The sequence below is a fragment of the Ascidiella aspersa genome, chromosome 1, assembly GCF_963924565.1.
Source record: "Ascidiella aspersa chromosome 1, kaAscAspe10.2, whole genome shotgun sequence".
Taxonomy (NCBI): domain Eukaryota; kingdom Metazoa; phylum Chordata; class Ascidiacea; order Phlebobranchia; family Ascidiidae; genus Ascidiella; species Ascidiella aspersa.
This window is the reverse complement of record NC_139447.1, coordinates 19,926,081-19,951,745: the sequence shown is the minus strand read 5'-3', so window position 1 is coordinate 19,951,745 and position 25,665 is coordinate 19,926,081. Positions and strand designations below refer to the sequence as shown.

At 36.1% G+C, this 25,665-nt stretch overlaps 1 protein-coding gene and 1 long non-coding RNA gene across 2 annotated transcripts; one reads left to right on the top strand and one right to left on the bottom strand.

The window, feature by feature from the left end:
* Nucleotides 1–343: 343 nt before the first annotated feature.
* LOC146168201 (uncharacterized) lies at nucleotides 344–1,353 on the bottom strand. The gene is made up of 4 exons (XR_014499637.1): nucleotides 1,197–1,353; nucleotides 1,029–1,136; nucleotides 795–921; nucleotides 344–687 (listed from the first exon to the last, which is right to left on the bottom strand). It is a non-coding gene; the product is annotated as an uncharacterized LOC146168201 (long non-coding RNA).
* Nucleotides 1,354–4,378: 3,025 nt separating this feature from the next.
* Nucleotides 4,379–9,798, top strand: LOC146168200 (pleckstrin homology domain-containing family F member 2-like). The gene is made up of 3 exons (XM_083389124.1): nucleotides 4,379–4,632; nucleotides 8,609–8,838; nucleotides 9,092–9,798. Exons 1-3 carry the CDS (start codon nucleotides 4,415–4,417, stop codon nucleotides 9,412–9,414), a joined length of 771 nt encoding a protein of 256 aa, XP_083245250.1. The 5' UTR covers nucleotides 4,379–4,414; the 3' UTR covers nucleotides 9,415–9,798.
* The last annotated feature ends 15,867 nt before the right edge of the window (nucleotides 9,799–25,665 follow it).

The following is a 25,665-nucleotide window of genomic DNA, read 5'->3' as shown; positions in this document are numbered from 1 at the left end:
CGGTTGCTAACTACAAATTGTAATATAACAATATATCCCTTTTTTCCTGTTGGAGATGATTTTGCCAAAGCGGATTGCTGTCGAAGTTTCAAATGCACCAAGGATTTGCGCAATTTGTTATATTTTGCATGATATTTATGATCATGAACGAACTCCATACCCTCCAGATTTTATAGAGATATATCTAAGCATACCTGAGAGGCTCAACAGAGAACAGTTTAGTGAGAAACATCATCTGTCAATATCTTTCTGACAATTATGCAATAATAACAAGTAATCAATTTTGATATTTGTAAATGTTTTTATTCAAAATAAAAAATCAAGAGTGCGTAGAAAAGAAAATGTAAATAACAAAAATGATATAGCAAGATAATAAATTAAAAAAAAACGTTATCAGTGCATTTGAAACTAGAATTCAAAAACGAACAAGAAAAAACATTTCTTTAATATCTTGACATACAGTGGTTTTAACAAACATTTAAAAAAAAGGTATTAACAAATTCAGTTAAAGCTACCCAATTATGGGAAGTTATTTACTTTGAAGGAGGACATCAAAAATGTTTTTGTTTTCCCCAGAAATTGCATTGATCATCTTTCCATTTTCTTGTGAAATCTTTGCTTTATCCCTTTCACCCTCATCAGCAATTAATTTTATCATTTCTTCCAAAGACTTTTCTGATTCATTTTCTATACAATATAAAAACAATGATTTGAAGTTCAATAATAAGTAAATTTGTCGTTTCGGACAAAACTAAAAGTTTCACTAAATAAACAAAATAAAACTCAAATTTTACCTGTTAGCCCAACTGACTCAGCGACTGCTGTGGTGTGCTGGCTTCATCAGTTGTCAACATCTTGAGGGGAGAATTGATGTTCCTGAATTTGAATTGGTATCAATTCAACACCCTCACTGTCGGATGCCTAAAAACAGCAAGATACTGCTAAACTTATTACATTATAGAACATAATTAAATAACCAAAAAGTTATCAATAAACACCAGGATGAAAATAATTTAGCAATATATTACCTGATAATTAAAATTGTGATAAAACATACCATACTGCTAGGACAGGATGTTATTATTCTGTTTATTTGTTGGAAATATGGCCGAGATATTGCTTTGGTTATTCGCAACCTGTTTGATAACCTGTCATTAGAAATAGGCAAACAAATTAAAAAATCTTCATGCACTTACTTTGAGGAGGAATATCCTGTGTAATTTATCTCTTTTGAAATTGTGTCAAACAAAAAATAGAATTTCCTTCTATTTTTCAAATTCCTTTTTCCAACAAATTATTCTATTGAATACAATTATGGGATTACAGGTTGCTTGTTCTGACCATTTTACCCTAGAATCCATGGCAAGCTAATAAAGAGAATTAAAGTTAAGAAATAAAACACTTTTGTTTTGTAACAAGATAATTAAAATACAGAACAGTTGCTAAAACACCCCTTTAACAATTAGGCGCTAGTCTAGAATCCTACCACAACGCACATTATTTGGGTTAGGGTGCGTGTTAGCGTTTTGGGTTAGGGTGGGTCAAGTATTATATTACCAAATAATGAATATAATAATACTTGACACACCCGAACGCTTGCCCTTACTTAAATTTTGTGCGTTGATTTGATAACTGTGGTAGGATTCTAGACCAGTGCCAAAAAATATTGTTTGAAAGTTGTTAACAAAATATAGCACCACACACTTAGCGGAGTGATTTAGAAAATATACAATAGCCCCAAAAAACAGATAAGCATACTGCAATTTAACTCTAAAACGACTGCGGGTTCTTCAGCAAAATTATTTGACTTTTCAAACACGTTGTGGCAGCTGCAAATAGCTTTGTCGCGCAAAAAATGCTGATCTTTAAATCACAGCAACGTGTGTTGCAAAGTACAAAATCCAAAATAAGGTGAAACTAGCGCACAGTATTGTAAAAATGTTAATTATACAATCAGTTTTAATTACAATCCACCTTTTGATACTAAAATGTACCTTGCCTTTGTTATGAAACATATGGCTGCAAAAAAATCGTCACTTAACAACACATAAACCGAAATTAGGTAGAAGGTGAATTGGGCAAACCGAAAACCTTACGATACGCACAGCAAAAAGCCACCTTTCGCAAAAGCCACAGTGGCCTGGACCTACTCTGGAGTAGGGCCGGAGAAAAGCCACCTTTTTGGCGGAAAGGTGGCTTTTTCGGAGGCAAAGGTGGCCAGGCCACCTTTGAAGCGGCCATGTGGAAAGGCTATATGAAACCTGGATCGCGCAACTAGTGGTTGAAAATTGAAGCCAATTAGAAGGCTTCTACGCCATCTTGAAAGGTTCCAAAAGTGCGTAAATTTTGCATTACGGCTTATGGGAGAGGTATCTTAAAATTGTCGTTATGGCAATAGTTGGTGATTATTTTACCGAATTTTAAGGGATTAGTGATGTATTGGTAAGCTTGGTACTATACACAATACTAATAAAGCAGAATAACTTGATTTCAGCTCCTGCTGATAGAAATATACTTTGTTTTTACTGGCACCAGAAATTTTTTTTTTATTGCAACAAGGCAACGTCAAGTTAGGTAAAATCAACTTATATGATATACAAATCTTTGGAATGGCCTTTTTGATCAGTCTAGTTAATGTATTTATTATGTGCATTTAACTATGCTGGTTGGTAACGCTGTTCTGACAACAACATTTCTTAGCACTTATTTTCGTATAATAGTAACAGTATTTAATTGCTTTTAATATCTCATGGATGTCCTAAATTAGTTGCTGTGTTTTATATGGTGTTTGTCTGTGTCATCCGCTAACTAACATTGGCCACCAGATTACCAATCCATCACTAACTGGTGTTCAAATGGCAAAAAAAATACTTACGTAAAGCCAAGTCATGTAAAACAGTGACTTAAGTGCTTGCTCTTAATTTAGGTCTTTGACTTAAGTCATTACGATACTGTTAGTGAACTTAAAAACTTGATGCTACAGATTCGCGCAAACCGCAAAATGCCTTTGTATTGTTTAGGTGGCCTAAACTTTCATTTTCGAGGGTTCGACGAGTAGAATTTGAACTAAAATGCAACGTCACTATATATGAAACTGAAATAACAAAATTATCTTCACACAAGTCGGAGCTTGTATAGACTTTGATATTCATCCTACGTCACACTACAACCCTTTTTTGTTTTTTTTTGACATCGCATCTTCAAGAGGACTTCTCATCACGCCAAGAAAGCCGCTAAGAAGGAGATTTGCGCCTTCAAAGGTGAGCCTATACTGTGTGCATTACTGTTGTGACGTCATAAAAGGATTTGTTACGCAAGAAGGGTGAATTTATTTTAACTTCGAAAAGCACTGCTTTCCACAATCTAATTTAAAAACCTGAGATATGATATAACTCGCCAAACTGGTTGCTTTTGAACACTTCCTTGAAGAAATATAGTTGAAAGAAACTTTGAACTAAAAATTTACGTTCGACAAGGATTCACTGTAAGTAGATTTTAATCCAACAACTTCTACAGCACAGTCGGCCGATTAAAAAATAATTTTAAGTCAGCTTGAGAACCACTGTAAAACTAATCGTATAACGCAGTGGTTTCCAAAGTGTTTTGGCTCACGGCACACTAAAAATATCTTAAATATTTAGGGGCACACTTTTGATAAAACAACATTCATCAGTCATTTTACAATCTCCCTTAACACACGACCAATATTAAGCAGCCTTGGCTCGACAAGGAAGTGGCTGCTTTCCAATCAGCTGCCGATCCATTTCCATCCGAACCCCTCGTCGATCGTCCCCCACCCGGGTTTATGACGTCACACTACTTACGATCAGCGGATATGACGTCACAATGCGCTGTGTGTGAAGTAACAGGGAAGTGCTTTCCCTGGAGTTTGGATCGAACCTCGTTTTGCTATGGACGTTTAAGTATCTACCAAGCGACACCGGAAAAGGTCGAATCTTACCCGGTTCATCCAAGCTTGACCGATCTGCCGATATTTACGAGTGTCGCTTCTAGTATTAGTGCTCTATGATTATACATTCGATGATATAAAAACATGCAATGTCACTCAAAGAGATTTGTGCTAAAAAATAGGTAAAAAGTAGAAAACACATGCTGGTGTCAGACACGCACTGAAAAATGCCAAAGGCTCCCAACATCGGTTTTTCGTGTCACATTGAACCTACAGCAAATTCAACTTGTTCAAAATGTTCTTCCTCAATCTCAAAGTGCAGTGGATTGGAACACATTTGACGATTCCAGTGATTAGTGAAAGTACGCTAGACTTGTGGTAAACGGCATTAATAAAATTAAAAAATAAAATATTTTGCTGAAATGACAATGGTTATTTATCTCCCTATACGTACATTCAGTACTTTTCTAAGCCATTTTTAAGAACATATTGGTTTTTGTTATAATGGTTGATAGATTAGCAAATACTGAAATAAATGCTCGTCGAATAAGTCATGTCGAAACATGTTTTGGTTCATCTGGAAAGCCATTATGTCTTCCATCTAGAGTTCTTGTTGGAGAAGGAGTATTAACAAAGCTATGCAGAAAAAAACCAAAACAACGTCAATTTTTTCTTTTTAATGACATCGTTGTGTATGGAAATATTGTTATTTCTAAAAAAAGGTTAGTTTCTTGTGAGTGGAGAAATATAACAATTTCTAAAACCTTTTAGATAGATAAAACACTTTTAGATCTCAAATCCAACCCTTAACAAAATGTATAGTAACGAAACTAGTTGTCACAATTGAAATTGCAATCTTGGAAGAAATACATAGGAGAGATATAGTAAAATAAAAATACTTGACCACACCTGAACCTAATTGCTAACCCAAATAATTTTAATGAAGCAATGCTATAAACCAGTGGTCTCCAACCTTTGTAATAAGCGACCCCAATTTAAACAAAATTCAATTAGAATTTACAATATAACCCCGTTTTGTTTTCGTGTTGAAACAAAGTAACACAAGCAAATGTATGCACAATTCCAGAGAACTGTGGCTTCACATATCCACCAAAATGATTGCCTTTAGGCACTGCTGGAAAGTATGGCAGATCTCGGTGCACGGTCTAAAAAATCCGGGTGACCGAGTGCAACAAAGGTCCAAAAAGTGCACCTGGGGTGCACTTTATAATTTTTCGATGCATTCTGTATTGCATACTTTGCGCTGTACACGTATTCCACACAAGCGTTTTACATGTTTCGGGTGCAGTTCAGATTTTTTCGGGGTGCACTTTTAAAAGGTTGAAAAATCTCGCAGGTGCACTTGCCATACTTTCCACAGTGGCCTTTAGGAGGATTTATTTGACATATGAATTTGAATTTAACACATACGAAAACAAAAATTTCAATTTGTTTTAAACAATTATTTGCGACTCCAAATTGCATAAGCATAAGCGATGTCATGCTTTACTTCCACATTATTACGATGTTTCGTTTTCAATATGCTCAAAGCCTACTCCTTATATCTGCAAACCAACTAACCACATTGCCCAAGTTTAGTAACATATAGTTGACTTTTTGAAAAAAAACAAACAAAATACATAAATCGTACAGAAACAACAGGAATATGGCAACCCCACAAAATTTTAGGCGACCTACCGGTTGGAAACCACTGCTATAAACCACCAAACCAAAAGTTATATGTCCACCTGCGTTTATGCTTATTCCTCAGCACAGCGGTTTATCTTTTTAAAATAATTATAAATCAATGCTGTTTTTATACTCTCCCTGTCGACCACTGAGGATGTACGGCTTTTTTTTTCGGCGCAAGTGCACCCCCAAAAAATCTGAACAGCACCCAAAATATGTAAAACGCTTGTGCAGCATAGTTTACAATGCAATGTATGCAATACAGAATGCATAGCAAAATGATAAAGTGCACCCTTTCACCCAGAGATTTTTGCAGTGCACCTGTGAGATCTTGTCAAGATCTGCCATACTTCCAGACTGGCCTGTCAATTAGCTACAGTAACAAAACCAGTCACAAAAATGTAAAGTGAGTGGAAGAATAAATATAATAATACATAACCCACCCGGGGGGTCTGGGAGTCTTGACACCCCCCTTTGAAATCTCAGTAAACAACGATCACAAAACTAAAAAAGTGGCATAATAACACCCGGAGAAACGATCTTTGTTTAGCATTGCACTTGGCGAAAGACTTGCCTGTAATTTAACGCTCATCCCGTACATGGAACTTAGGATACTTCGCTGCTGATAGTTTATGATTCTTCCCATATATTTTACGGTCTTGGTTTAGTTTTTTCGCCTTGCAGGAGTGTCGACGATGCACCCGTCACTGTTTTATAACGTCATTATTTATTGACCTCAGGCGGAAAATAAGGGAATTTCCAAGTTAAAAATTCGGGACTCCCATTTTTTATTTTCGGGACACCCCCCTTTGAAACGGTCACGCTACGCACCTGATCTTAAACATTCTTTCCAGGGACGGATCTAGTCATGACCCCACCAAATTCTAATTTTTTAAATACTAAAACGGAAGTTGTTTTCATGTTTTTCTCTATGTTCCACACGATTTTTCGGCAACTTTACAGACAAATAGCATCATCTGCACTGTGGTATCCTCTCCAACGAATGTTGAACAAACCTAGCCTAAATACTTCTATATTATTGGCGCATCGAAAGTAGGCCTTCTTTAAATTCTACTTAAATTGCACATTTTCGCATAACTCCAAATGTAATAACAATCGTTTAATACCGTCAGAGTTTCTGACATCATATTGCGTGTATTATAGATCCTTTTTTTGACCTGGCCCGCCACAAGATTTTAAGTTTCTCATGCGGTCAGCAGCTAAAAATAATTGCCCATACCTGGTCTAAGATATCATGCTATCATACAATATGCACTTTCCATTGTAAGGATGATTGTTAAACATTGAAAAAAATTGGATTTACTAATACTATACTTTCCCTGTCTACACAGGAACATAATACTTTAACCTAACCTACAACAACCAGCGTTTTGGCAGAACAGCAATTTGGCTAATTTTGCTACTCTCTGTGAACAATTTATATGGGCCGAAAATTTATTTTCGGGACATATCTTGTTTTTGCCATTCAAAATGTAATGGGGGACAAAAAACCTAAATTTTGACCCGTCATCGTTTTAGCTCTCTGTAGCTATCGACTCCCATATAGCGGAAAAAACTTTAGTACAGAATTCAGTTATAGTGTCTTGCTTTGTTCAGCTCGCGAAGCGATGAAGCGACTGGACGCCTGCTGTGCTTTATTGTCCTGCGACTTTTATTGTGCGCAGTGGCTCGTCTTAGTAATTCAAGTAAAGTATGTCATAGGCGTTAAGCGATCTTAGGAGAATGCTTATATTCGCTTGTCAGCTGTCCAAGATTTAATAGTATGGCCGTACGCATTATCTATAAAAGTTAATTTATTGTTGGAGTTATATAATGAAGAGGGCCATGTACTAAAGTTTCGCCCATTGTAGAACACAGGAAAGCATTGCGAGTAGCTATATTTATATGACGTTTGTGAACTGTGTCGCCAGATTGGACCATAAGGAAAAAACTCGAAAGTTTTCACGAAGGTAAAGTTTTTAGGCGGAAAGTGCCCATGCCCATTTGTCACTGCCTCTGGGAATGATATTTTTGTTTTGAGGCGGCAAAAATGAAATTAAATATTTGAATATTTTGATAAAGTGAATATTTTTGATGCAAAATAATTCTAAAATTAAATTTTCGTATAGTGTTTGCCAAACTAACGTAAATGAAAATAAATCTCTTGGCAAAAATGCCCATTTGTCACTGCCTCTGGGAATGATATTTTTGTTTTGAGGCGGCAAAAATGAAATTAAATATTTGAATATTTTGATAAAGTGAATATTTTTGATGCAAAATAATTCTAAAATTAAATTTTCGTATAGTCTTTGCCAAATTTACGTAAATGAAAATAAATCTCTTGGCAAACCCTTTCGCATCTAAGCCATAAGTTAAGGCGGGAAATTTTCGGCCCATATCTGTTTTTGCTTGCAGAAACAAACAATTAAGGATACACTATGGAACATGCAGCGTGTATACTAAACCACAAACTTTAAAAGCAACCCTGGTAACACTTCAAATCAAATGAATATGAACTAAAATAAAATAAATACTATACCCTGAAAATATGCCCTCCCCCCCCAACAAAATATACAACAACCGCACCCCCGTCTATTTGGAATGTGTTTATGTCTTATTTGATTTTTAGGGGAAAAATTAAAGATTAAACCAATCACTATTTGGGACTGATATACATACCATTAACTGATTTTTTTCATACCGGACTCTTGAAAATAAACTAATAAATTTAATTAATTAACCCTCCTCATACCACCCAACCACTTTTTGCTGCAGTTGGTTAATCTGGTCACTGTTTTAATTGGCCTTAATTTTGGAAAATACTGGTTGGCCATCGCAGATTCAGACTAAACAGTAAAAAAATTGTAATTTTACGGGTCAGTTTTAGCATGTTTTGGGCAAACGTACTGTTAAGAGAGCAAATGATTTGCTCTACTATTTAGCTTTGAATTCTATCCATAGCTGTGTAACATTTGTCAAGGTCATAAATGTGTTTTGGTTCTTTATTAGATACAACAAACAAAACATTCTTCATCTAAAACATGTCAGAGTTGAAGAGATTCCAGACAACGACAATCTTGAGACTAGAGAAACACAAGATGGAATTGACTGTTTGAGAAACGGGTGGCTAATAATATCTCCCACAAAATCCTTCGCAGTGTATGCCCAAACAGCAATGGAAAAAAAAGAGTGGATGACCCATATGACAAGATGTATTGAAGAGGAAAGAAAAAAATGTGGTACGGCACAAAGACCAAATGAAAAGTTATATGTTTTTTTCTTTAAATGTTGTTCTGTAGATGGTATTGTAAAACTAGGTGTTATTAAAAATCTACAAAATATGTGTGGTTTTTATTGAACAATTAAAGATAATAAACATAATGTGATAAGGAAACTGATGATTGTTGAGAATTAAGATATACCAAATTAAATTATAACTGTTACAAGCTGCATTATTTGTCTTACTCTAAACCTATCTTATTTTTGTTATAGATTTAAACACTTTCCCAGAAAGTGCTCCAGCATGGGTCCCTGATGGCGAAGCAGGGGAATGTATGAGATGCCACAAAACACGTTTCTCTGCATTGCAGAGAAGACACCACTGTCGCAAATGTGGTTATGTGGTATGCGGGACATGTTCTGCCAGTAAGGCCATAATACAACATCAATCATTAAAACCTCTTCGTGTTTGTGATGTTTGCTACAAAGTTCTTTCTTGTGGAGTTCCAACTGAGTCAGATGACAAGAAACTACAGTTGGTATCAACGTGTTTGGAATTTGGTACATTAGTAGAGTCAGATGATTCTGATGACTAAATAAGTTGATTTTTATTTAACTAGGGTGCATTTGTATTTCCCTGTATGGTGTCTTGAAAGATACAAACTTTATTGGTCATGCTACTGCAACAAACTCTTAATTGCACATATCCACATAGACCTGGACCTAACAACTGTGCTCTGGTACTTGTGAAACAAATTTTCCAAAAGTGTGTTGTTAACTTCATTTATTTCTAGTTTTATTATTCAGTTAATCATAATGAGCAAGTTTTAAACATTTTTTTAATGATACAATATGTTGTGTAACCTTTTCCCTTTTAACTATGGTGCATCATATGTGTAATGGTCAAACACATTGTTTAGTAGGTAATACAATATGCATCACTATTTTCGGCTTAGGACATGCTTTTGATGCAAGTTGCACTTTTACGGACACTTTTATTTTACTTTTATAATAGCTGAATAATGCAGTTTTAAGTATTTGACAAATAATTTTTTATTGCATTTTTGGCTTTTTTGGGGGGGAGGTAGGAACATGTTTTTTTCCCAAAATCATTATACTTTAGGGTTAGGGTAGTGAAGTATTTGTTAACCAGAGGTCTGCAAGATTTTTTTGCTGGTCTTGTCAAATAGTGGCCTATATTTGTGCAGTTGGCAAATTATGTTTGTTTACAAACTTTAACTGCATAAATAAAAAATAATGTATTTAATTAGCTATTTAAGACTACCATCAAGCTTAAGGAAAAAATTCAGCACAAAAGCGCTGTGAGGAGTTTATTGGTACTCTAGCTATGAATTAAAATTTATACCACTTATAATGCTGTTTATGCCAAGCTTACGCAAACCAACAGATACCTAACGTATATATTTCAAGTTAGTGTTATCGTATTTTTTTCATTGGATTATTCAAAAAACACGTAAAATTTGCTTGAAGATCAGTTCACAACAATACCTTTTAACCAGGGATGTGCTACCTGCATCTTGCAGAGCAAAAAACATATCACCCAATAGCAGGCCCAGCACAGCTAAGCTGAATCTAGTTATAAACACAAATTTGAAATGCTGTCTAATCTGCATGCAAATTTTTTTTGCCTGTCAGTATATATCTACAACACAAGTATTAAGACCAATGGCCTGGGCTTCGAATAGCGACTGTCAATAGAGCAACCTCACAGTAGCGATTAATTTAAAACAGTGACTGCGGCAACAGCAACATCACTATACTTTTCCTATTGTTGGATTTTTGTCAGAGATGGGGTTGCAAACATATTTGCACAATGTGCAGACATTTTAAAATACCTTGGAAAGTAGTACACCAAAAGACATTGCAGACTCACCGAATCTGTCAATCAATGATGCAAGCAGATATGAAGTTGCTTGTACTAACAGAATGTGGCAAGCATTGGCGTATGGTTGTTTGGTGACTCGCTCCTCTCTGAGCCTATGTAGCTTAGTTGGTAGAGCGACAATCCCGGTGTAACCATGGGTGGTGAGTTCAAACCTCACTGCAGTGGCTTTCGGTGTACTAAAGATACACAAGCCGTATCCGTTGGTCAAAAAGCCACTTCAGCAGAGCTAGATCACAGTGGTTAACACACATATGTATGTGAATGTTTTATTGACCTTAGAAAACATGCGCACATTTTAAAATGCTTTAAAAAATGTGCGCACTTTTTAAAATGCTTTAAAAAATGTGCGCACTTTTTTTGGAATGTCTGTGCACTTTTTAAATTAAACAACTATAATCATAACTCAAAATTAGGCATATCTTATTCTGACCGGCCAGTTAAGTCGCTGTTGCCATTTATAACAGCCAATTTTCGGCCTGGATCCCAATAGCATAAAAGTAATTATGCAGTAGGATCAATGACTATGACATTGTCTTGCATTAATCAGATTAATTTGGGTGACACAGCACTAGCAAATTGTCACATAAGGTTATGTAAAGGTTGTTTTATAATATTCATGTCCATTTAAAACTTATTCCAGTACTGTGTTTTAACTCTGGAGATGATGTTAATCTAATTCCAGTCTTCATGCTGTAGTCCTTTACTAGCTCTCAGTCATAGGACAGAAATAAAAAATGTCATTATTTAGGATAAAATGTCTGATTTTCATACTAATAATGTCCAAAACCCCAGATTACCTACCAACCCTATATAATAGTATACTCCTTTTAAAGTGCACTGTATGTCTTTAAAAAGGCTTATATGTATGTTTTAGTTCTTTTGGAAGTGTTGAATGACTAACCCTATAGCAACCTCAGTACAAAACCGTGCCTTAATAACTCTAGTTTCCAATTTTTTCAGTCCAGTGGTGTCTAACAGTTGTTAACTAGGATATTTGTGCCTCACCTTAAATAATTTAATCACCTATTTCCTAGTTTATGGTACAAAACTGTAAATAAATCTTCCTGGCTTTGTTAAAATTGCAAGCTTCCTCCTAGCTTAGAAAATCCACCTGTTTGGCCTTAGAAACGTTTTTACAAAGCTAAGTAAAGAAACAATACACCACAACGAAAAAATATATATAAGTTTGTACAAGAAATGCCACAAATTTGTTTTGCCCTTTCAAAATGTGCTTCACTTTTACACTGTATGTTTATGCAGAGATTTTATCGTTATAACTTTTAGAGATTTTTGGTTTGTTTAATACATCTAAATAATATGATTGTGTTTTGTGGTTATACAGCATTTCGATATCTAGATATATTGTTTACCCAATTTAACCTGAGCACAGAAAAAAAGTAATAGTAATTGTCAATTTAAGGCTGCGGTGCACCCTGGGCCATAGCTTATATGCCTTAATTGATAAATTGTGGATTATACCAATGATTTTTAACCAGGAGGGTTCACAATATTTTTTTGGCTTAAACTTATTACACTATTTTTAAAAGAAGCTTTAAGGCCAGCAGGGTGTTATCAACATTTAAACGTAGGTAGCATTGGTAAACTGGGTCAATTTAATTTTGTTTGCTAATTTTTCTGTTACATGTATTCAGTTGCAATTAGCACTTTTTCTTTTTAAATTACGTATTTAGAAATATGTTGTTTAAACTTATTACAGCACAAAAATATAAAACAGTCATCTATGAGGTTTTGAATTCAGCATAAAAATATCTAACTATATAGAACTTTAGTTACAAGCAGGGCTGCGGTCGGACTCGGGACTCGAGTAAGACCACGTTAAACTACCCGAGTCCGACGTGCGCAAGCGCAGTACCAAATTTTAAAACTGATATGGCCGCCAACTGGAAATTGTAAAGTGGAATAGCACAATGTGGAACATTTTTCAACGATGTATTGCGAGTGAATGAATTATATGACATCCCTATAAGTGGATTGCTGAATATCCACGGTATTTTAGTGACTTAAATTAGCGGAATACAGGCTATAGGGTCAGGGCCGGACTCGCGTTTATTTTTTTGGTCGGAGTGGGACTTGGGTTATTTTTAACCGACTCCGCAGCCCTGGATACAAGTCAAAAAAATTACCACTTACTTGGTGAAATGATTGGGAAAGATGAAAGGATTCACAATATTCAAGAAAGGACCGTTATATGCAGGGTTGCCATACCGTGCTTATTTCTGAAGCATGTGTGTTGATTACAAGTCTTATTAAACTACTTTGCCTCGACCAATCAACCACATTATTACTTCAAGGTATTTGCTGTAGTCTGATTACAAATCCACACAGTTTTTGTTGGCTATTATGGGCAAGCCGGCAAATGCCGGCAAGCACGACCACTCATTGTATTGACTAAACAAGACTGGTTATATTGATATAAGCTTTCGCATATATAAGTTGAAAGTTTGCATAAAAGAGGAAAGGCGACACCGAAAAGCGGAAATGATTAATAACCCGGAGTCTTTTTGGCAGCCGGGAACTTTAACAATAACGCGTTCACACAGGTGAAATACTTTTATCTATAACGGAAATATATGTGTCACGATATAACATTATTCATGTGTGAAACAGCCGAATGCTTTGTTCTCAGTGTAACAGCGAGTGTTTGGTCAAAGGCGTGAAAAAGTGACAAATCATAAATCGTAACATATTTGATAAATACACAATACAATAAATTCCAAATTATCCACTAATTATTACTTATGACGCTACAGACACTCCAGCACAAAAGGAATTGCCGCCGTGAACATAACACGGCGGCTGCTTATCGCAATATACCCGAAAGGTTGCTATTTTTTAACACAATTGACTTTTGTTAGAAAGTGCTTCATACGATTTAAGCGAAATAAACATGAACAAGGCAATGAGTCACGAGTTGTAGCCTTTAGCAACACGTTCAACAACAAGTTGTTTTCTTCTGTCGATAAGTCAACGAACGACAGGCGTTTTGTTGTTGTCTCCTTGTCTCGTTCAGTCCTTTCGTCATAAATGATGAAAAAAAACGTGAAACTGTGAAGACAAAAGAAAGGAGGGGCAGTTATTTGTTCGGAATTAAATTCTATTGATTTTTAACATTGAGCAACATCTCCTTATAAATTTGCATTTTTTTTAGTTTGCACAATTCGTTCAATGTGAGTTTTAAAATAACGACGCATCACAAGAAAATACGCTATGAAGTTGTTGCTTATTCACTATTGCTTCCAACAAAAGGCAGGAAATGGGGTGTTCCTAAAGTTGTGATTTAAAAGCTAATGTTTCGCGTGTGGATAAATCATTATGCTTTTTGATACGAGGTATTTAAACTCGTGTGTAAACGCGGCTGCGTGATGAGAGAAAAACAGACAAAAACCCAAAACGTACCAAATGTTTAAAAGAATCCGGAAATTTAACACGAAATTATTTCGTGCACAACAAAATTAAGTCGTGATTCACAAGTTTAACGCGTTGATTTCAAACTATTGAGCTCCAAGCACAAAAATTAAGCTCTTTTAACATTTATCAAAAGATCGTGCGATCGACGTTTAAGCTTAGACTTCATAGATATAGACTATACATAATTTGCGAAATGCGATACATAATGGTTTAATAAAAAGTCGCATAAAAACAATTTACAGACCTTTCAGTCGATATTTTTACTTATTATATATATAATTTTATTTTTATTTTAAAAGTATAATAGATTTTTCACCTGATAAACTAGGCAGAATCGCAGTTTTAGTGAAATCCATGTGCAATTGCGTTTTCCATGATTCCAAACGGTGGTGATGTCTTTATCGGCAACGCTTGTTTGTATTTAGTATTTCGAATTCCAAGCAAATGCTTTGCTGACGCTATGGAGCGTCTCTTCACGTATCTTTCGACGAAATCAATTCTTCCAACAGCTAGCTTCTTGCAGGTTTCAAGCATAATAGTTTTCAGGCGGTCGTTTGTAGGTGGTCCGTACAGATTAAGGCACATCTTTTCTTTGAGCTTCGTTCGACGACTTTTCTTGACCATAAGAAATAGAGTTCTTTCTTCCTCACTCGCGTGGCAACAATTTGAAGCAGGCGGGTTAATTGCAAGTCTCATTAAACTAATTTGCCTCGCCAAATCAACCACACTATTGCTTCAATAAGTATTGTTGTAGTCTAATTACAAATCCACACAGTTTTTGTTGGCTATTATGGGCAAGCCGGCAAATGCCGGCAAGCAAGACCACTCATTGTACCGGTATTGACTAAACAAGACTGGTTATATTGATATAAGCTTTCGCATATATAAGTTGAAAGTTTGCATAAAAGAGGAAAGGCGACACCAAAAAGCGGAAATGATTTATAACCCGGAGCCTTTTTGGCAGCCGGGAACTTTAACAATAACGCGTTCACACAGGTGAAATACTTTTATCTATAACGGAAATATATGTGTCACGATATAACATTATTCATGTGTGAAACAGCCGAATGCTTTGTTCTCAGTGTAATAGCGAGTGTTTGATAAAAGGCGTGAAAAAGTGACAAATCATAAATCGTAACATATTTGATAAATACACAATACAATAAATTCCAAATTATCCACTAATTATTACTTATGACGCTACATTTCTAAGATGTGTGCTTATTTTTCGGTGCATTGTCTTAGAAAACACTGATGTGCTTATTTCTAAGAAACGTGCTTGTTTTAGAGTTGTGTGCTTAGTTTGTCCTATTTTAGTTTATAAAAGTGTTCTTTATGAAGAATTTCCCTTCGTCATACGAGTGAGAAACTTCATTTATTTATATTTACCAATTTATTTTACCCAGATTATAACAACGAGGTATTATATTCCTAAAAGCAATTGATTGTAATTGTTTTTTTCTAAAAAGTACATTGCAGCCTTTAGAAGTGTGATAGTTTGCCTTTAGCAATCAAGTAAACTTTCGGCTTGACGTTAGGACTGACGTTTTAGGTTTAGACACACATGGGTCAGTACAGAAAAATAAAATTGAGATAGTAAGTTAGCATAAGCACGTATTTTGTGATAAACATGAAAATAAATTTCCTAATATCCAACGATGTCGAAAGGGAAATAGCTACGATCATTGCTGTTATTGTGATTGTGAAATCAACTTAGGGGCTAAAAAGAACAAATAGTGCTTACAATGTTACGACAAAACACAAAAATCTTGCTATGTAAAGCATTACAGAAAATCTTTCAATAAACAATTTTATTACAAGCAAAACGCCACTGGCCTTTCAGTAGCGTGCCTATTTTTTTTGGAGTAGCTGGTAATATGCTTGTGAATGATCAATTGTTGTTGTTAATAACTGATATGAGTTCTAAAAAAAATATTTTCTTCGTTGGGGTACATATGTCACCGGGCGACAAGGTCCAGGGGTGCCAAAATGAGGCTTACAAATGCCAAAATGAGCCGGCTTTGTCTTTAAATACAATGTTCTATTAAAATTTGAATTGTTTTTCCGTATAACTTAAGATAAATTATGTTAATGTAATAGAAAATGTGATTAAACATGGAGGATTGGATGCCAATTTGTACCTTATATTTGCAACATCTATGTCATTGCAACTAGCATGAATTGTTTTACATAGTAGGCTACTGTGGGTAGGTATATGGGGTTCGAGTTGGTTAGTTGAACTTCTATAGTTTATTTCTCTGTACCTTATATTTGCAACATCTATGTCATTGCAACTAGCATGAACTGTTTTACATAGTAGGCTACTGTGGGTAGGTATATGGGGTTCGAGTTGGTTAGTTGAACTTGTATAGTTTATTTGATAAAATGGCGTTCTACAATCTAGTTCAGTGGTCTTCCAACCTGTGGGTCGCGGTCCAAAGTGGGGTCGGCTAAAATTTTTCTGGGGTTGCCATGACTCATCATATTTCTGCAGTTTTAGCAACGCCTATATATAATACAGGCGTTGGTTTTAGTACAATTAATGTATTTTGTTTTCTTTCCAATGACGTCCTAATAGTAAACGTGACTGAGTAGCCTACTTAGAAAAGATAAGCTTACAAAATAGTTGTTTTTAGCTCTTAAGAGCTGCTATAGGTTACAAAGATTTAGGCAAAGAAAAATTTACGTTTGCACTTCGATGCAATTAATTTACCCGACTCTGTCCAATTTTACTCTTTCCGTTTTCAACCAAATAACTTTGTTTAATGAAATTCAGCACAATGAGCATATTAAAAATGAAACAGCGTAAATCGCTTGGAAGTAGAGCATTACATGGAAGTAGGCTAGAGCAGTGTTTCTTAAACTGGTGAATGGTTCAACCCAGGGTGAACAAATTTTTTGCAGGGGTGAACCAATCAAAAGGGGTGAATAAGGGTGAACCGTCAGAAATGTATGATAGCTCGCTGCAGTAAATCGACTATGAACTGGTGTTTTTTTGCTTATTGTAATAGTAAAATTGGTTTGCACTGAGTGTTTATGTACAAAAATTTGGTGGATGTGTTTTGTGTATTTGTAGCTTTATGCTTCTGGCTCGAAAAATTGTAGATTTTCAATGGTAAAACTTAGCTTGAGTTGATCTTAACAAAAATCGAAACAACCTTGTGCTGTTATATATAGACGAGATAGTTTTATCATATCATTAGACAAGGGTGAATGAAATCTGGAGATCGATGCTAGGGGTGAACAAAACTAAAAAAGTTTAAAAAGCACTGGGCTAGAGGATTACATTATGCGAGCCGCGTTTTCCAAAACTGGTGGACACTATGCAGGCGCAACCATCACACTAAATGCAATTTAGTGTTGGAATAAATTGAAATTTTTGTATTAGTTCGTGTGCTAAATTCATAATTTAAATAAAACTTTCTCAAATAAATCTTTTTGGTTCACATGTGGGCACAATTCTCTGGAAATGTGTATAATTTACGCATATTTGCTCGTGTTACTTAGTTCCAGCAGTATTATATATGAAAACAAAAATGGGGTCGCAATGTTAATTCTGATTTAAACTTATTTAAATTGGGGTCGCTTATTAAAAAGGTTGGAGACCACTGATCTAGTTGACGCTTTCTTTCTGATTCAAATTGTTTAGGTTGCGATTGCGACTGGCGAACCAATCACAATGGACGAGAGCAAAGTCTCTATAGAAATCACAAGTTGCGCAGCTAACTCGCTCTTTGTTATAGCGACATGGACGTCATCTTGTTTTCCCGGTGCATTATACATATACGTTTTTATATTGGGTCGTCACAATTTACAAATTTGCCGAAAAAAGTTAAAAACGACGATTTTCTATTTTGCTCCCATAAGAGCCCATTATAAATTGAGGCGAATTGGGAAACATTTGAGCGCGCATGAATCTGAGTTTTTTTTTTTTTTTTTTTTTTTATTAATAAAATAGATAGCGAAAAAAACGAACAAGAAAAACAAATCAAAATAGTGAAGCTCTCAAGCAGCTAACGACCATTTACTTTTGTGTTTTGTCATACTTCCTCTTTTTAAAGCCGAATATCGCTCCGAAGTTTGCACAGAAGATAGCAACAGTAAAAAGCGTAACATAGTCGGGACAGTGTCGGCATATTTACATTGATAAATAGCATATCGCGCGCATAAAAGGACACAATTCACAAATGTTTTGCACGGTTCGTTTTTGTGCACTCCAAAGAGTAATTGCTCGCGGGAAAAAAACACACGATATTCGTAATTTAGTACTTAACCACGCACTCACGTTTTCCCAGTATAGACACGTAACAGGACACAAATAAAACAAGTGGTACAGGGTTTCCGTGGCCTTTTTGCAAAAAGTACATTGGTTAGATTCGGTTTCACCAAACGAATAAAGGGAGTTATTTGTAACAATTGCGCCCAAGTTAAACTTTATCTGAAAGCTTCTCAGTTTGTTTTCGATTGTTGAATTGTAGAGGTTGCGGTAAATTTTCTCCCATGGCAGACGTGCCCTTCCGCAATTTAAGGTCCAGTGCTATTTTAATTGAGCTTTTGGAGGAAAGAGAATTGTTGTTTGTATTTTTTCGTAAACCGATTTGGTGGAGTTATACTGCTGGATAAATAATTTTAATGTTTGGGTTCTATACGAATGGGACGTTGTTGCGCTACCCGAATCCCATTCTTCTGGGAGAATATCGTAATAGTCGGCGCAGTCAATGATATCGAACAAAAGACGAATATTAGTGCCTATGTATCGTTTTGGAATAAAACCATTTTGCGCAGGCGAGATAATGTCGTTTAGTACCCCGCGGATCCTGGTGTTAACTACTTTTGAAGCAATTTTGTAGTCTACATTCAAAAGCGTTATCGGTCTAAAATTTCCCGGTTGAAGATGATCTTTATAAGCTTTTGGAAGTAGAGTTACCACTGCTTCGGACTGAGAAGCCGATAGCCTACCTGTATTTACTGTATGTCGCCAAGCTGCCATATAGACGCATTTGATATTGTGAAGAATTCCGCTTCTGTTGTTTCTGCTTCTAATAGTTTTGATTGTTCTGCCTTAATTTTGGGAGATTTAGTGTTTTTAATTTTGAGGCGATTAAGGTTTTGTTCAATCGATCTCCGTTTTGTTTGTAGAGTTGCTTGTAAAAGTCAACTAGACCGTCCAAAATGTTGTTTTGGTCAGTTATTATTTTATCATCTACAAAAAGTCTGTTAATACCCTTTTTTTCGCAATGCCTTTTTTCCAAATTTAAAAAGTATTTTGTATTTTTCTCGCCCTCCTCTGCCCAGCGAGCCCTACTTCGCGTTATGGCGCTTTTAGTTTGGCGCAGCATTAGCTGGTCGAGTTCCGATTTAAGTTTGGACAATTTTTCGTGCAAGGGGCCTAATTCTGTTTCAGAGTTCTTTAAAATAGCGTCTTGCGTCTCGCCAATCAGTTTTTCCAAATCGATTTGCTTAATATTTAGCCTTCGTTTTAGTTCGGCCGCATATCTAATAGTTTCTCCCCTAACAACTGCTTTCAAGGCGTCCCATCTTACATGTGGGTCGGTTTCGCCTATATGATTTTCTGCTTTATAATAAGTGATTACCTTTCTTATTTTATCCTTGTAACGCTGGTCATTTAATAGTGATGTATTAAATTTCCAGTAGCCTCTACCGCGTGGTGCTGGGTTAATGTCAGCCCCTAGAGTTGCCATATTATGGTCGGACATAATACCGGGGACTATGTCTACATTTTTAACGTTTTCGACGAGAGATCCGTCAATTAAAAATAAATCTAAACGCGATGATGCCGCTGGTAGTTTCTGAAGCCTTGAGAACTTTTTAACGGTTGGAAATTTGTGGCGAAAAATATCTGTTAGTTTGTAATGTGTCATATATTGCAAAAGACTTTCTCTTGCTTTTCGGTTACGATGTTTTTTACTTCCATTTTGATCTAGGACATTGTCCAGAACTAGATTAAAGTCCCCTCCCATGATTATTGGGGCATCGGAAAAGCTGTCAAGTACGGCGAATAAATTGATGAAAAATTCTGGATCGTCCTTATTCGGCGCGTAAACATTAACAATTACTATTGGGGTTGCATTTATTGTCATTTCAACCATTAAGTATCGACCTTCTTGGTCTACCCGTGTGCCTGAGACGGAATAGGATAAGTTTTTGTCGATTAGTATTGCCACCCCTCTACTGCTTGAGGTGCCGTGTGCCCAAAACGCTTCCCCTCCCCATTCCATACCCATAACATTTCATGCTTAGCACTACCATGGGTTTCCTGCAAAAGGGCAACGTGACACTTTTTACGACGTAAAAAATTAAAAATCGATTTTCTTTTCATAGCAATGTTTAAACCTCGAACGTTGTGTGAAATAATATTTAAAGACATAAAAATAGTATTTAAACGCGTTCGACACCAATATCAATGTCCCACACGTACTCCATGCCACAATCACATCTAAACGCTTTATTGGAACCCATAAGACAGGAATGCTTTTTCCCGCAACTACAATTGACTATCTTATACTTGCAATGGGTATTACGGCACGCTTTACACATGGTAACCTTAGGTAGCGAGTTAACAGTAAAACAATTACAAACAACAGAGTACCTTTCGCAGTGTATGCACTCAAGCACATCTTCCTTCGTCTTGTATTCTGGCTGGAGCTCATCACAGCACGGCATACGTCTCAATGTCCCTTCGCATGAAGGACATTGACATGTTTCTTTACCCTCTTCGACCAGAAATAACTCGTCCGTGCAGCACTTCATTGCTACGGAATACTTGTTGGAACAACTCCACCAAACGAAAGTTTTCGACTGAGCCGAAACCACAGCCTCAGCTTGGCAGCCAGGGCATGTCAGCGAAATTCTGGTCGCGCATAGGCTAATAGATTTGCTGTTAGGAAGCTCGTCTGGGCTTCGTTGCAGCCTTTTCCTTGACCAGTTGTTGGTAAGCTTCGGTGTGCTTGACTTGATGTTGGCGTTGTTTTCTGAGTTGAAGTCCGGGGAGTTCTTATCAGCATCGTTTAGAATGCTGCTTACGGCTGTTGTAGAGTGTGGATTGTTATCAACATTGTTGACGCCAGCGCTAGAGTTGGGGGCAACTGCGTTATCGTTTGTCTCTCCGTGTGCTTTGGCTTGCTTGTGCTCTTCTGGTCTTTTTACTAGCCGAGGAAAATCTTTTTGACGTTTGGGACAGTTTGCTTGTTTGTGACCTTTCTCGTCACAATACTTGCAAGTGAACACTTGCCCATGATATGTTACGTAAAATTCACAGTCCGCCATCCTAATATAACTTGGTAAAGGGTTTTCTTCCACGTCCATTGAATTCATTGTCAAGATTCTCATTCCGGTTAGCAACCCAATCTTGTCCTTCCTGTGTGTCAGCTTTTCAACTTTTCCATATTTTGCCGATATTTCCTCTGCTATGAGTTCACTGGGGAAAGGGATAGGCACCCAGCCAACTGCGATGTTAATCTTGTCATTTTTGTATGTTTTAACAAATTTTACTGATTCTGCTGCGCATAGCTTTGTGTAAAGTTCCAAAACATTTTGTCTATTGGTGCAAGTTATGTCGACGTTTTGGCCTCGCATTTCTGCAATCCCAACTAATTTCTTCAGCGGATAGTCCATACTTTTTATAAGATTCAGAATTTCGTCTCTTTTCAATAAATTAACTGTCCTCATACTTAAGCAATTCGGCCTCTTAAAGCTGGCCGCATTTTTATTCACTGCCTGAGCGTAACTTGCTCTGCTTGCCATTTTTCGCTCCGCACTCCTCGAGCGCCAGACTTGGAATGCATGAATCTGAGTTGCACACACTGATCTCTATGAAACCTGGATAGCGCAACTAGTGGTTGAAGATTGAAGCCAATTAGAAGGCTTCTACGCCATCTTGAAAGGTTCCAAAAGTGCGTAAATTTTGCATTACGGCTTATGGGAGAGGTATCTTAAAATTGTCTTTATGGCAATATTTGGTGATTATTTTACCGAATTTTAAGGGATTAGTGATGTATTGGTATGCTTGGTACTATACACAATACTAATAAAGCAGAATAACTTGATTTTAGCTTCTGCTGATAGAAATATACTTCGTTTTTACTGGCACCAGAAAATATTTTTTTTTATTGCAACAAGGCAACGTCAAGTTAGGTAAAATCAACTTATATGATATACAAATCTTTGGAATGGCCTTTTTGATCAGTCTAGTTAATGTATTTATTATGTACATTTAACTATGCTGGTTGGTAACGCTGTTCTGACAACAACATTTCTTAGCATTTATTTTCGTATAATAGTAACAGCAGCAGGTAGTAGTAAGGTTTAATTGAAGCTATATGCATAAGTAGAATCAGGTATTTTATTTAATTGCTTTTAATATCTCATGGATGTCCTGAATTAGTTGCTGTGTTTTGTAGAAGCCACTTTGTCATATTGTGTTTACACAGAGAATTTTTGTTTTTAATCGATGTGTCGTAACGGAAAATTTTCAGTAAAAATCTATGGCCTAAATTCTTTGCAACCACATTGTAATGTTTACGTTACTCCTTGCAGCCAATGTGCAAACGATAAGCGGAAAGTTTTCGGTAAAATTCCGTTACGTAGATTTCTTGCAACCACATTGTAATGTTTGCGATATATCTTTGCAACGAATGCCTTGTTACACCAATTTTTATGCGTCAGAGCTGTATGTGATGTGACGTATATCCGTTTAATGTGAGCGCTTTGTTTTGAAATTCGCCTTATTGTCAACAATCCATTATTTTTAGAATCGAACGCCAGTTACGTCGCAATGTAGATTGTTAGAGGTATGGGTCAGGTTTAATGAGTCTTCATTTATATAATTGCCAAGATGAATCGACCACACTCCTACAAGATTTGAGATGGCCTGTCTTCGTGAGGCCATTCAGGTCCAATTCTTTCCTTTAGTTCAGATACATGAACAGTCAATTTTTGCTGTCTTCAGTCAAAGCTGTAAAAGCCTCTCTCTGGTTCAGTCACAAAAGCACTCAAGTTTGCTGTCTGAGTAGAAGCTATAAAAGCCTCTATCTCTCTCTCTGCACTAGGCAGTACTGGGTGATACTGGTTGATACTGGTTGATACTGGTTGATACTGGTTGATACTGGTTCAGTCACAAAAGCACTCAAGTTTGCTGTCTGAGTATAAGCTATAAAAGCCTCTATCTCTCTCTCTTTTTTTTGATTGAACACGCTATTTATAGACGAGAATCAGTTAAGAAAATTTCTGCGATAAAGAAAGATTTACGTCATTAATTCTTATAATACTTAACAAAATATCACGTGATAACAAGGCGTGGTCTAAACCTTTTTTTCTCTCGACTCTTATAGACGGAAATAATATTTTTGTCCAAATATGGCTTGAACAAAAGCGCTTCGATCTACATTGCGACGTAACTGGCGTTCGATTCTAAAAATAATGGATTGTTGACAATAAGGCGAATTTCAAAACAAAACGCTCACATTAAACGGATATACGTCACATCACATACAGCTCTGACGCATAAAAATTGGTGTAACAAGGCATTCGTTGCAAACTCTAGCAAGAGATATCGGCAATCGAATTTAAACAAAAACTTTCCGTGACGTAACATTAAGGCGATAAAACAAAGAATTAATTTGATGTGCTGACGTGTTGCGACAAGATCGAAGCGCTTTTGTTCAAGCCATATTTGGACAAAAATATTATTTCCGTCTATAAGAGTCGAGAGAAAAAGGTTTAGACCACGCCTTGTTTTCACGTGATATTTTGTTAAGTATTATAAGAATTAATGACGTAAATCTTTCTTTATCGCAGAAATTTTCTTAACTGATTCTCGTCTATAAATAGCGTGTTCAATCAATATGAACCAGAGATAGAGGCTTTTATAGCTTCTACTCAGACAGCAAACTTGAGTGCTTTTGTGACTGAACCAGTATCAACCAGTATCAACCAGTATCAACCAGTATCACCCAGTACTGCCTAGTGCAGGGGAGGCTTTTATAGCTTTTACTAAGACAGCAAAATTGACTGTTCATGTATCTGAACTAAAGGAAAGAATTGGACCAGAATGGCCTCACGAAGACAGGCCATCTCAAATCTTGTAGGAGTGTGGTCGATTCATCTTGGCAATTATATAAATGAAGACTCATTAATCTGACCCACCCCCTCAGTTTTATATGGTGTTTGTCTTTGTCATCCACTAACAAACATTGGCCACCAGATGCCCAATCCAACACTAACTGGTGTTCAAATGGCAAAATGTAGGACCACAAGTTTATTTAAACTGGAGTTGTGGTGCAAGGTGACTATGAATTGTCCCTTTTCTGTCATTTTCTCTTTTTAGGAGGTGCCTGGCTGCAGATTTTGGTGGCTTTTTATGGTTTAGTTTATTACCGATGAAAGACAAAGCCAAATCCGGTTTAGGGCGCTGGTCTAGACTCCTACTACAGTTCTAAAATCAACGCACAAAATTTGAGTTAGAGTGCGAGTTTGGGTGTTGGTGGGTCAAGTATTGTTATATTCTTTATTTAATAATAAAACTTGACCAACCCTAACCTCTAGACCAGCACCGGTTTAGTCCGCACTGTGACTGTTAATAGGTTTAGTCAAATAATTTTGATTGCAGGAACACACCTAGATTTTTTGAACTGGAATTCATCACTAAACCATTTAAGTAATATGGGGCGCCGTTTGGAAAAAAACAAATACGCTTCTACGGACAACTTTTTTGTCCGATTTAGCTTAAATCGAACTGAAAATTTGTCCGATTTAAATTAAATCAGACAAAATTTAAATCGGACAAATTTTCTGTCCTATTTAATTTAAAGGGACATATTATATTCCGATTTAAGCTAAATTGGACAAAGTTCCTTTCCAATTTAAATTTTGTCCGATTTAGCTTAAATCGGAATATAATTTGTCCCTTTAAATTAAATCGGACAGAAAATTTGTCCGATTTAAATTTTGTCTGATTTAAATTAAATCGGACAAAATTTCATTACGATATAACTTTTACGCGAGTTTTTTATAGGGCGTATCAAAATTAATAAAGTTTCTGTTCTGCCTTAAGTTAGAATCAGCTGTTTTTTCTTTCGGAGCGTGTTCGTTGTTGTTGCTTAGTAGCCCTTCCCCTCAGAATCTTTTAGTATAGGCTTGTTAAATCTATTTAAAATACACTTTTTTTTTAAATGTTTTTTTGATTTGTAGTCCCTAACATTCCTATATGCAGGCTGCAGGGAGTCAAAATGTTTGACTTTGGGTTTACCACTGTTAAATGTGCACAAAAACTGATGGTCTATACCGGTTATAACATATATCAAATTATAGAACGCCATGTTAAATATAACGCGTAAAAAATAAATATTGAAGGGGGCAAAAATAAAACAATTATGAAAGTCTCCCATGAAAAATAAACAAGAACAAGAATTGGCAATGTTTTAATCTTTCGCCCTTTTGCTGTTGCCTTTTACACATTTTTTGTCTAATCCAAGTTGTTATAACATAGGTAGAA